General features: G+C 48.4%; 1 protein-coding gene across 2 annotated transcripts in view; it reads left to right on the forward strand.

The window, feature by feature from the left end:
- GMDS (GDP-mannose 4,6-dehydratase) overlaps positions 1-12,569 on the forward strand; it is a 433,555-nt gene that overhangs the window by 190,740 nt on the left and 230,246 nt on the right. For both annotated transcript variants that reach the window (XM_061399004.1, XM_061399005.1), the window contains exons 5-6: positions 802-994; positions 1,935-2,039. In XM_061399004.1, the coding sequence (XP_061254988.1) occupies positions 802-994; positions 1,935-2,039 (298 nt within the window). The remainder of the gene's footprint in view (positions 1-801; positions 995-1,934; positions 2,040-12,569) is intronic.

Raw genomic sequence — 12,569 nt, forward strand, 5'->3', positions numbered from 1 at the left:
TTATGGATCAGATCAGATCAGTCGCTCAGTCGTGTCCGACTCTTCGCGACCCCATGAATCGCAGCACGCTAGGCCTCCCTGTCCATCACCAACTCCCGGAGTTCACTGAGACTCACGTCCATCGAGTCAGCGATGCCATCCAGCCATCTCATCCTCTGTTGTCCTCTTCTCCTCCTGCCCCCAATCCCTCCCAGCATCAGAGTCTTTTCTAATGAGTCAACTCTTCGCATGAGGTGGCCGAAGTACTGGAGTTTCAGCTTCAACATCATTATGTATATAATATAAGGTACTAAAAAGTCATGCTTGTAGCTTAATTAAAAATAGAAGATAAAACAGTTCTTTTAACAATCAACTGTGTTCTAATCACACGTTCCTGAACTTAATCTGTGCATAAAAATTAAACGGGGCTCACTGAAAATGTGGATTCCTAGCCACCCCCCACCCAGAGATTGGTTCCAGCTGAATTTTTCGGGGACACCCAGGCACCCCGATGATTCTGTGGAGCAGAGGCTTGCGTTTTGAGAAGCCCAGCTCCAGGGCCTCCAGCCTGGAGTTAGCAGGCGATGTATGTGGTTCAGGCATTCCCTGTGTTACCACAGGGAATTGATACCACTTTCTTAAGGTATTTTTTCATCCACCTGATGTTAGAAACAGATGACATCCACACTCTTACTCTGCTGCTGGAAAATAATATTTTCCCACAAACAGAGCCCTTCCGAGTAGCAGTTGCGGCCGTTACCTCTGAGGGTCTTTGCTGCTGGCCTGCACTAACGTGGCCTCATCGGCACCTGCTGTCTCCAGATCTCGTTCGACCTGGCGGAGTACACGGCCGACGTGGATGGCGTGGGCACCTTGCGGCTCCTGGACGCGGTGAAGACCTGCGGCCTTATCAGCTCGGTGCGGTTCTACCAAGCCTCGACAAGCGAGCTCTACGGGAAGGTGCAGGAGATACCTCAGAAGGAGACCACGCCCTTCTACCCGCGCTCCCCTTACGGTGAGAACGTGTGGCCCCGTCCTGCTCGAGGGCTGGCGACACGTGGTGGGCGGTGGCTACGCAGACGGACCAAGGTGCGTGACTTGCCGGCCAGACGCCTGTGCGCAGGCAGGGGGTCCTGCTGCCCTTGCCCCTGGGGTGCAATTGCTGACTCACCGCACCCTCCAGACAGAGCGCTGTGAGAGGGAAGTTGCTTCCTCCAAGATTCCTTGTACTGGACTGTTGTGGGTCGAGCTGAAGTGATATGTCTGGTATTTATTCCATTTCCCAGTTTAAATTCTCCCTGAGCTCAAACCCTTAAGTGAAAGTGTTAGTCACTCAGTCGTGCCTGACTCTTTGTGACCCCGTGGACTGTAGCCTGCCAGGCTCCTCTGTCCATGGGATTCTCCAGGCAAGAATACTGGCATGGGTTACCATTCCCTTCTCCAGGGGGGTCTTCCCAACCCAGGGATCGAATCGATCTCCTGCATTGCAGGCAAATTCTTTGCCATCTGAGCCAGCAGGGAAACCCTAAAACAGATAGACAAATCTATTGCATCTAATATATTTATAAAAAGAATATTCACAGAAGACTTTAGTGATAAAATTTAAAGCAGCTAGAATATTAAGATTCAGGTTTTTCACTTACTACTCCCTTAAAGAAACAGGGGATGAGGCCTAGGAAAGGTCGGTTTGCTGTGCCGCGCACACTACAGCTGAGTTAGGCTGTGAAGGCATGGGCTGTGGCCGTTACAGAGGGAAGAGACTTAAGTATTTCCTTGTTTCATGACTAACTGGCAAAGGAACCTTTATTTTGTCCTTGGCTTTTGATTCATTTTTTCCCTATCTTGATACATCGTGAGCTGTAAATTCTGCAAGTTGTTACTTGTTTGAGTGAAAATCTGTTTACAGTAAGACAGTAAGCTGTCTTTGATTTGCTTTTAAACATTTATCCCACCAGGGGCAGCGAAGCTCTACGCGTACTGGATCGTGGTGAACTTCCGGGAGGCATACAACCTGTTCGCAGTGAACGGCATCCTCTTCAACCACGAGAGCCCCCGGAGAGGTCAGTACAGGTGCCGATGGGAGGAGAGCGCCTGGCTCCAGGCAGGGACACGTGTGTGTGTGTGCGTGCGCGCGTGTGTGTGCATGGGTTCTACACATGTGCTGTGCAGACTGGGGCCGCTTCACATCTGTTTTTAATGATGCGAGTGTCAGAAGCAGTCGATGAAGACATGGGAATCCAGCCTTGGTTGCCTACTAGCTTTGATAGCGGTTTTATTCAGCATGGAGCTGAGCGTGTCCCAGGTTTACCATTCCCATCGGAAGCGCTCGCCGCGCGTGCTTGAGCCTGGGCGTCAGGAGGTGTCCTTGGAGTACGAGGGGCCGGGCGGGAGCCGGGGCCTCTTCCCCATGGCGCTGTTGCTCCGGAGCCTCCACTGTGGAGTCTCCCCTTCCTCACTTTGAATCAGCTGTGTACTCAATATTCCGTCTTTACGTTCCATTCAACAAATACCCAGACGTTTCTGTGCTTCTAGAGTGTGTCTTAAGGTACATTTGAAATCACTGCTTATACTTAGAATCTTCATGTATTTTCTTTTTCAGAGAATCACATTTGTTTGCGTTGGCTTGTTGCCTTTGAGACTGTGAGCAACGTGCCAACTCTCCTCTTCCAAATATTAGGCTTTAAATAAGAAAGTGTGTACTCCTTTCATTATTTCTGGTTTACTAAAGCATGAGAAATCTTTAACAAAACATGTACACCTACAAAGTGAAAGTCATCTGTTTAGCTCTGAGAAGTTTTATTAAATCTCACTGTCATTCAGGCTTTCAGCTTGAAAACGAATGAGAAGCCAGCGCTGTAGGTGTTCCGTGCCCAGCAGTTAGTGATGCTTGTAACTCGGTCAGTGGGTCTTTATGTGACTGTGTAGCCACGTAATTAAACCAGCAAGTCAGAGGAAAGGCTGGAGTGGCGTTTGCACTGGTATGTTTAGTGGCAGTGCATTTAATTTTATAATTGCTTCAGTTAAAACTTCCGACGATGGACTGCTGGAGCATCAGAGCCCGGCGGCCGTCTCTGACTCTGAAGGGAGAGCCAGTGAGCAGGCTCAGCGCCGTGCTGCGGGGCGCCCCGAGCAGCCGGGAGAGGGGGCGCCCGGCCGTCCCCGCCTATGCCCGGGTTGGGGTGCTGAGGACTGACCGTCCAGCCTCCCAGGCTGAAACCCATCAGTGCGTCTTGTCTGCTGTGCTTCTCCCCTCAACTTTTCCACTGGCCAAAAAGCAAACTCAATTGTTTGGGGTTAGGTTAGGGTAGGGAAAAACATTCTTAGTTGTGGAATAAGGAGATTTACAGTTTTAAATGTAAACCCCCCTCAGGCCTCCGTGTGCGCCTCCCAGTGAGAACCGTTTGTCTGCACTGATGTCAGCGACTGTTTAAAACTGTTTATTTTTAAAAGGAATCTTTATTTTTTATTAAGGTATGGTTGGTTCGTAATGGTGTGTTAGTTTCCGGTGTATAATTAAGTGATTTGTATATAATAGAACTGAATATATATATGTATGTATACACACACACACACACACACAGACGTTTTTCCCATATAAGTTACTACAGAACGAGCGGAGCTCCCCATGCAGTGCAGCAGGGCCTTCCTGTTTACCCGCTCTTCGTGCAGTAGGGCGCACGTGACACTCCTAAACTCATAAGTTACTCCTCCCCCAGCCTTTCTCCACGGGTGACCATAGTTTGTTTTCTGTGTCTGTGAGTCTCTTTCTGTTCCGTAAATACGTTCATTTGTAACATTAAAGCCTCTGCAATAAGTGGTGTCACGTGGCACTTGTCTCTGGCTTCACTGGGTAGGACAGTCTCTAGGCCCATCCATGTTGCTGCAAGTGGCATTGTTTTGTTCTTTCTTACCGCTGAGTAAGTATCCCGTTGTGCGTCTACCCCGTCGTCTGCGTCCATTCTCCGTTGGTGAGCATTTATGTCCCTCCCGTGCCTTGGCTGTTGCATACAGTGCTGCAGTGAACGCTGGGTGCACGTGCCTTCTCCAGTTTTGTTTTTCCTCCAGGTGTATGTCTAAGAGTAGGATTGCTAAGTAATATGCTGGTTCTGTTAGTTTTTTAATGCAGGGGTCTCTAGCCTCAGGGATCTAATAATGCCTGATGATCTGAGGTGGAGCTGATGTAATAATAGAAATAAAGTCACAATAAATGTCAGGCACTTGAGTCGTCCTGAAACCATCTCTCCCACCCCCAGTCCATGGAAAACCTGTATTCCATGAAACAGGTCCCTGGTGACAAAAAGGCCGGGGCTGCTGTTTTACGGAAGCTCCATGCTGCTCTCCACAGTGACTGCACCAGCTCACACTCCCACCACCAGTGTGGGAGGGTCCCTTTCCATCATACCCCTTGCAGCATTTATTGTTTGTAGACTTTTTGGTGATGGCCATTCTGACTGGTGTGGTGATACCAAATAAAAGCTAATTAAACTTAAAACCTTTTGCGCAGCAAAGGAAGCCATAAACAAAATGAAAAGACAATGTGCAGAATGTGAGGAAATATTTAGAAATGATGCAATAGACAAGGGATTAATCTCCAAAATATACAAGTAACTCATACAGCTCAGTATCAAAACAAACAAACAAACAAACAAATACCACAAAACACCCAATCAGAACTCCAGTCAAAAAATGGGCAGATGATCTAAATAGACATTTCTCCAGAGAAGACACAGATAGTTAATAGGCTCATGAAAAGATGTTCACCATCACTAATTATTAGAGAAATGCCAATCAAAATGGAAACTAATACTTCTTTTTTAGTTTAAAGAAAAGTAAACCGTAGAGGGAGGTTATGGGGAGAGAAGCCCCCTTTCTCACCAGGCGCCAGCCCCACCCTCGGGCCTCGGCTGACTCTCCTGCAGAAACAGCCCAGAGGCCCCACCTCAGCACAGACGTGGCGCCGCGTGCACACAGCGCTCCTCACCGTCACGCACAGAGGTGGACCTGCAACGCACACCACCTGGTCTTGTTCTGAAAGCCTCTGACATCATAGTTCTTATTTCATCCATGTAATTGAATAATGGAAAATGATTAAAATAGTGGTATGTGTGAAAATGATGTGATACTTGCTTGATAAGATATCTAATAGTGAATACCCACAGCATTTCTTGAAACTTGGAAATTAATCTTCATATTAAATTAAGCTGATAATACTGTTGTTGTTTTGTCACAGTTAATTGTTAATTTTTTGAGATTCTTTAGCAGACTGAGAATTCCTTCATGGTAGGGAGTGTGTTATAGTCTTTCATCTTTAGCATCTAAAACAGTGCCTCAGTTCAGTTCAGTTCAGTCGTTCAGTTGTGTCCAACTCTTTGCGACCCCATGAATCGCAGCACGCCAGGCCTCCCTGTCCATCACCAACTCCCGGAGTTCACTCAGACTCACGTCCATCGAGTCAGTGATGCCATCCAGCCATCTCATCCTCTGTCGTCCCCTTCTCCTCCTGCCCCCAATCCCTCCCAGCATCAGAGTCTTTTCCAATGAGTCAACTCTTCGCATGAGTTTCAGCTTTAGCATCATTCCTTCAAAGAAATCCCAGGGCTGATCTCCTTCAGAATGGACTGGTTGGATCTCCTTGCAGTCCAAGGGACTCTCAAGAGTCTTCTCCAACACCACAGTTCAAAAGCATCAATTCTTGGGCGCTCAGCCTTCTTCACAGTCCAACTCTTACATCCATACATGACCACAGGAAAAACCATAGCCTTGACTAGATGAACCTTTGTTGGCAAGGCAATGTCTCTGCTTTTGAATATGCTATCTAGGTTGGTCATAACTTTCCTTCCAAGGAGTAAGCGTCTTTTAATTTCATGGCTGCAGTCACCATCTGCAGTGATTTTCATATTAAACATGAAAAAATTTTTCTAGCCTACCTGCTGTTAAACAGTGCCTACCTGCTGTTAAACATTTACTAAATGTTATATTAGTTTCAGGTGTACAGCATAGTGACTGATATTTTGTAAAGACTGTTCTCCATTTGTAGTTACTGTCAAGCCTTGGTTCTGTTCCCTGTGCTGGACAGTGCATCCTTCTAGCTTATTTGCTGTGTGCATAGTTGTTGGTAGGAAACGATGTAGAAGACTCTCTCTGATACACCTTAGTAAACACACAGAGCTCCTCTTTAAAACTGCCTGTCGTTTGCTCGCCGGCGATACTCTGGTGCTTCGAGTCTGTCTTCTTAAGCAGCTTGAGCGCGTGTGTCCGTCCGTCCTGCCCCGTCATCTCTGGGCCACTTTTGCTTCGTTGCTGCAGTGGGGAAGCTCAGTGTCAGTGAAGGTACAGCGTCACGAAGGCCTGTTAGGTGCAGCTGAAACGGGGGCTACTTTCTGCTTTTTCTCTAACAGAAGCTAATTGACAAGGCCCTTTTTGACTGCTTGCATAACAGTCCATGAGAATCTCTGACTTTATGGAAGAGGTATTTTTCGTATAGAGATATTCTGGACCAGAGATTGGCCAGCTCTGGCTGGTGCGCCCGGTCCTGCCCACCTGCTGGTGTTCTTGAGTGAAGGGTCACGGGAGCCTGGCCATGCCCAGGACTCGCACATCATCAGCGGCTGTGTCCACGGTGGAGGCCTGGGGCCTGCAAAGCCCCGAGAGTTGACTCTCTGACCCTTTAAGAAAACATCTGCTGTTCCCCCACTTTCCACCCCCTGGGAACAGCTGAAGCCTCAATAGTAAGAAACATTCAACTGTGTATAGTATGGGCTTCTCCCAAGGCAGCAAGGTAGTTTTATAGAAAGGCTTCCAATAAACATGAATCGCGTTGAGTCTGTGGTTAACCCACCTGCAGCAGGATTCCTGCAGCATGTTGTCAGCTGGGCACTGAGAGGCCCCCAGGCGACCTGGCGGCTGGGCTGGTCCTGCCGGGCACACGGCCTCTGGCTTCCCCTGCACCATGTGTGTTTGCTTCCTCGCAGTCCTGGTGGTTCTCTGGAAGGACGCTTATTTACTTGGTCATGTGGTGAGCTCACAGTAGCTCTGAAGGTGGGTGGGGTTGTTCTCATTGGCGCAGAAGTGACTGCTTAGAGTCCCTGATCTGCTGGAGACACCTGTGATCAGAGGCGGGCCTCCCCCTGCTCGCTTTTCAGAGGTGCCACATGGCTCATGCTTCAGGTTTGCTTGTAAGAAAGCGGAGGCCCTTGAGTATCATTCACAGCACATTCACAGCGAGTGATAGTTCACTGTCTATCAGTGTGTGCCACAAAAGGGTGGCAGCGCATCACCGCGTGCTCGCATCGTGCAGTGATGCTCAGACAGCAGCACAAGCTGTCACTCGTACGCACTCAGCCCTTTGAAGTAAAAATGGACTATTTTTTTTAAATTAAAAGAAGAGTTGGTTTACTTGGTGGAGAAATGCCACAAAACTGGACACGCACCTGAAAACCTTCTACTTCTTTTGTTTTTCTAGACTTGAGCTTCGGCGTCTGTTTTACTTACGTATTTCTACGTGTTCTGACTGCCACACGTGTGGCAGTGGTACCACCTTACTCCTGAAGACACAGGTTTATATGTTCCCTCTTTAGGAAGTAAAGGCCGTGCTTATTGTCTAGAACTATTACATTTCTGTGAGGAAAATATCACATGCAAAGAATCTTTTTGTTTTTGTTGCTCTTTCTTTGGAAAGCTAATCAGAGACTGATGTCACAGAGCTGTTAACTGTAGAAATTAGACTATGTAAAAAATGCTGAGAAGTTTTAAAATTACTTTAAAGTAGCTTGTGAAGAGAAAGTAGCTTCTTTTCAAATATATCGGTTATCATGATAAAATATGAGACTATTCTATAGATTAGAACATTGAAAGCAAGCCCACTGGGAAGGTCATTGTACTCATGAGCTGTTTTTGCTGCAGCTGACATGTTCATTCAATACTCTAAAGATACTTGTGGACATATTTTGACAGACTTGTTAAACTTACACATTTCTCTCTGTGTATGTGGTAATGCATACACACTTCTGTTTTTTAAGATTTCTTAATGTAAAAGTACATAGTGGCCCATGAGGTGACACTGTTTCTCTGAAAGAGCTTTCAGGGGGCAAACAGCGGCCGCCCACCTGCGTGTGCTCCCCCCAGAGGCGCTCAGGATCCTTGAGGAGGAGGAGTGTAGTCTTCTCATCCCATTTGTCTCATTACTGAAGAAGCTGAAGCGGCATGAGGGTGAGGTGTTCAAGGTTCTCGGCACTGACTGATGCCGGTGCGGGGCTGGCACGGCCCTGGGATGGAGGGTCGGCATGAGGGTGAGGTGTTCAAGGTTCTCGGCACTGACTGATGCCGGTGCGGGGCTGGCACAGCCCTGGGGATGGAGGGTCGACCTCCACATTGCTTGTATCTGTAGAAATCACCCGTGGTGACGCTTTGGAGTTGGCATTGGAGCAGGTCACCCCCAGAAGCAGAGCTGGGCTTCAAAATGGAATGAAGCAATGGCTCATATCTTTGGTGAAAGATGTGAATTCTTTTGGTTAAATGCCGTGTGCCTTTCAGATGTTTAGTAGAAATGATCATAATGAAACATTAGATTTATGACAGTAAAATACAAATGTGACTTAAAGTAAAAAACTGACCTTGAGCTGGCCTGGAGGAAAAGCAGAGCTCGTGCAAAATGCGTTACAACCCCGTGCGACAGTGCGCAGTGGTAAAGCGCCTTAAGTACGCCCACGGTTAGCAGCTCGACTCCGCACGTGCGTGGTGTCCAGCGACTGCTTAGGAGCGGAGACCTTTTAGATGCTACAGCACATTCCTCTAAACACAGGCTGCGTAAGAAATCATATATATATCTAAACACAGTATTCACCTGACTGGGAGACTCTGGAAGGTTCGTGAACTTGTAGTTTTAAGGTTTAGACTTGAGCTTTTTTTTTTTTTTTTTGCCAAGTATTTTGCTTTTTAAAATGTCTTAACTATATTAACATGTTAATCTTCAGATTTTTAAAAACTATAATTGCGAGAATTAACTACTCAAACCATAGTAAAATTTTAGAGTTTTCCCCTTTAGTTTTCTAAAGATTGTTCTTTATTCATTGCTGTAAATATAAGATTAACCCTCCAGACTAGAGGTTCTCCACTGGGATGGGAGCGAGGTGGGGAGAATGTGACCTGCCCCCAGAGGACATGTGATTCACCTGAAGACGCTTTTGGCTCTCACTCCCGGTGGGAGGCGTGCTGGGTGCTTGCTGCCAGCACCTTGGCTGGGCAGGGATGCTCCTGAACAGCCTACAAGCACAGGTACCCCCCGGGCAAGAGTCCCCGGGCGCGTGTCGGGGTGACGGCCCCAGAGGTTGTCACCAAATCTAGACGAGTGTCCTCTCAAGACCAGCAGCTTCTTTTTCTTAATGTAGCACTTTTACTTTGTGGTCAGTCCTTCCTGCTGCTTCTGTTGCTGCTGTGTCGCTTCAGTCGTATCCGACTCTGCAACCCCAGAGACGGCAGCCCACCAGGCCCTGCGGTTCCTGGGATTCTCCGGGCAAGAACACTGGAGTGGTTGCCATTTCCTTCTCCAATGCATGAAAGTGAAAAGTGAACGTGAAGTTCCTTCCTAGAGTTTAGCAAATGTTCACCTAAACACAGGAGAAAAGAAATCTGATTTAAATAGTTCCCTGTAAAACTGTTTAGGCCTTAGGTCTTGGAGGTCAGGCCTGAGTCAGGGAAGCCTGAGACCAGAGGAGTTTCTTCACGGCTCTTCTGATCAGCTGGGGATGAGCTCTCACTTCATAGGGGCCCATTTCCACAGCCCACGTCCAGAGTGGGTCCATTGCACTCCCTCCACCTCCGAAGTACATGAGCATTTTTATCTTTCGTTGTAAATCAGAGCACAGCTTTCCTTTGGGAATAAACTGTGGATCCATGTCCTAGGCCATCCCTCAGTGCGTAGGGCCATAGTAACGTTTCTGTAGAGGCTCCCTGAGTATGAGAGTTTTCCTTTGAAATGATTCAAACTCACAGCTGTTTAATGCCCTAGGGGATAAGAGGATGCATGGTGTACATTCAATAGTTGGAACTGGCTTGTATTTAATCCTGATGGGCAGAAAGCACTCCCCTTTCTGTATGTGGATGTCTATTTGTAAATAAGGTAATCTTTTTAAAAAATGACTTAAGTTAGTATTTGTCAACCTGGCTGGTAAATTTGAATTGCAGCGCTATAGACATACTAAGAAACATGGAAACCATTGTCACATCAGCCAACTATGTATCTGTATAGTTGTGCATTACGAGTGCTCTGCGGTTTTGGGTGAGCATCACAGCCTGAATTACCAAAAATAGCGCAGCCACGTGTTGTGAAATCCAGGCATGAGTAGCCACACGGGGGCCCAGCCCAGGCCTGCAGGCGCAACGCCGACCCATTCTACCTGCGTTCACGATGAGGTCACTGCCTGAAGCCCACACGAGGGCCCAGCCCAGGCCTGCAGGCGCAATGCCGACCCATTCCACCTGCGTTCATGATGAGGTTGCTGGCTGCTCACTGTGGCCCTACCAGGCTCCTGGTGGCCTCTGACTAGTCCTCTGGGCCCCTGTCACCCCTGTGGACTGTGACACTTGAACGTCACAGAGCTGTCTGCCTGTTCTTTTCTGCAGAAGATGCGGTGTAACTGATCGGACACGCTGGACTGTTTTTTCTTTTTAAGACTTTAGAATGTTACCGTCCCTTTACTTCCGGCTGTGCCGGCTCTGGGGCTCCGGGGGCTTTTCTTTAGTTGCAGTGCGTGCGCCTCTCCCTGTGGGGCTGCTCTGGCTGTGGTGCGCGGCCTCCAGGGTGTGCGGGTCTCAGCGGCTGCAGCCTGCAGGCTCCGGAGCACAAGCCCAGAAGCCGTGGTGCACGGGCCCAGCTGCCCCACGGCTCGTGGGGCCTTCAGGACCGGGGACTGCACCTGTGTTCAGCACTGGCGGGCGCCACCGAGCCACCAGCAGAGCGCACGAAGGACGCCTGAGGTGAGGCTTGGTCTCAGCGAGCGGTTATCACCACTCAAGAAAGTCAAGTCCCTTCTCACCCGCTGAGAGGACATTTCCAGGATTGTTAACACTGATTTTTTTTTTTTAATTTTTTGCGATTTCTGTGGCATTTACATTTGAAACCAAACTGATGACTGTTGGGTCTCACGTAGCACGCCCCCCACCTGTAAGCTGGCAGTGTCCGCGGGGCCGCAGGCCACGCAGAGCCAGGCACGGGCCGGGGCCACGTGGCAGGGACTCGGGCAGCCCTCGGTCCTCTTCCGTGTCGGGACCACGTCCAGCTCAGGCTGTCTTGTGAGGACCGCTGAGCTGACCGTGCTGCGTACGCGTGGGGGCCGTGCAGGGGAGAAGCGGGGCGCAGGTGTGACACAGGAGCTCGGTTCCAGTGCACCGAGAGCCTTTGTGCGCCTCCCTGCCCCTCCCTTCTCTTCCCTCCTCCCGTGCTTCCCTTGCTGAGTCCTGGAGGCTGGACTCTGGACACCGACCACCCCCAGACCCTGTCTGAGGGAGTGGCCCTCGGAGCGGGGCCCTGGCAGCCGCGGCCTGAAGAGCGTACATCCCGCGGGGCTGCCAGCCAGAAGTGTGTTTGAGCCAAACACTGAGAACCGATCGTGATGTTTACAGATGGCTTAGAGTGGCCGCCGAGGCGTCCGTGCGTTGCAGAAAGAAGAGATGGAGGAGGTCCTGGAGAATCACTGGAACCACAGGAAAAGCTATTTGCAAGTGAGATTCTGGAAGTTAAGCCAGTGAACGTTTGAATTAGGGAAGCCAAAAACAGATGATGATGAATATGGAAGAATTATGGATAAACACCAAAGGCCTGTGTGAGACCCTGGGGAAAATTAATGAAACCTTTTAAGTATTTTTAAAAACGGTTCACATATTTTCATTAATGGTCCTGTGAAGTGCAAAATGTTTTGTCAAAGAAATGCAAACCAGAAAAAAAAAAACAAAAAACAAACCTGCTATACATTTTGGTGATACTAAGAAAAAAAAATACAATTATTGTTTAAATTTTATTATAAGATACATTGCAAATTTTTTGTCAAATGGCATTTTCCCCAAAATTTAGTTTGAGCCAAAGCTTTCTTTTTCCTGTTTTGTTTTGAGCAAAAAAGGCTTTGCTCCCCTTTTTCATTGGCTTGGATTCAGGGGAGGACCCAGGAGTCATCAACCGCTTAGATCCAAGCCAGCCTCCTCCACTTATGACAGGGGCAACTTCGGCAAGTCCTGTCATCTGTCTGAGCCTCAGTTTTCTCACCTGTGAAATGGAAGGATGACTGTCTTCACTTAAGGGACTGTGATCTTGGGAGGAAGCTCTATAAGTAGGGTTATTAGCACACCGTTACATCACCGCTGCTGAAGGTGCTCTGGAGAAGGGACGCCCATCTGTGGCCACCTCACATTCAAATGCAATAATCATGAAGGAATGGGGGAGACTCATGAAGGGAGAGGTGACTTGTCTTTCCTGAATAAGTTGGAGAAGTTCAGCTCTCAGACCTTGTTAAGGGGTGATTAAGGTAGGCGAGATGTGGTGAAGTGTCAGTAATTTCCAGAATACCGGACACCACGTTGCGGTGGGAAGTGTCCCGTAC

The sequence above is a fragment of the Bos javanicus genome, chromosome 23, assembly GCF_032452875.1.
Source record: "Bos javanicus breed banteng chromosome 23, ARS-OSU_banteng_1.0, whole genome shotgun sequence".
Classification (NCBI taxonomy): Eukaryota; Metazoa; Chordata; class Mammalia; order Artiodactyla; family Bovidae; genus Bos; species Bos javanicus.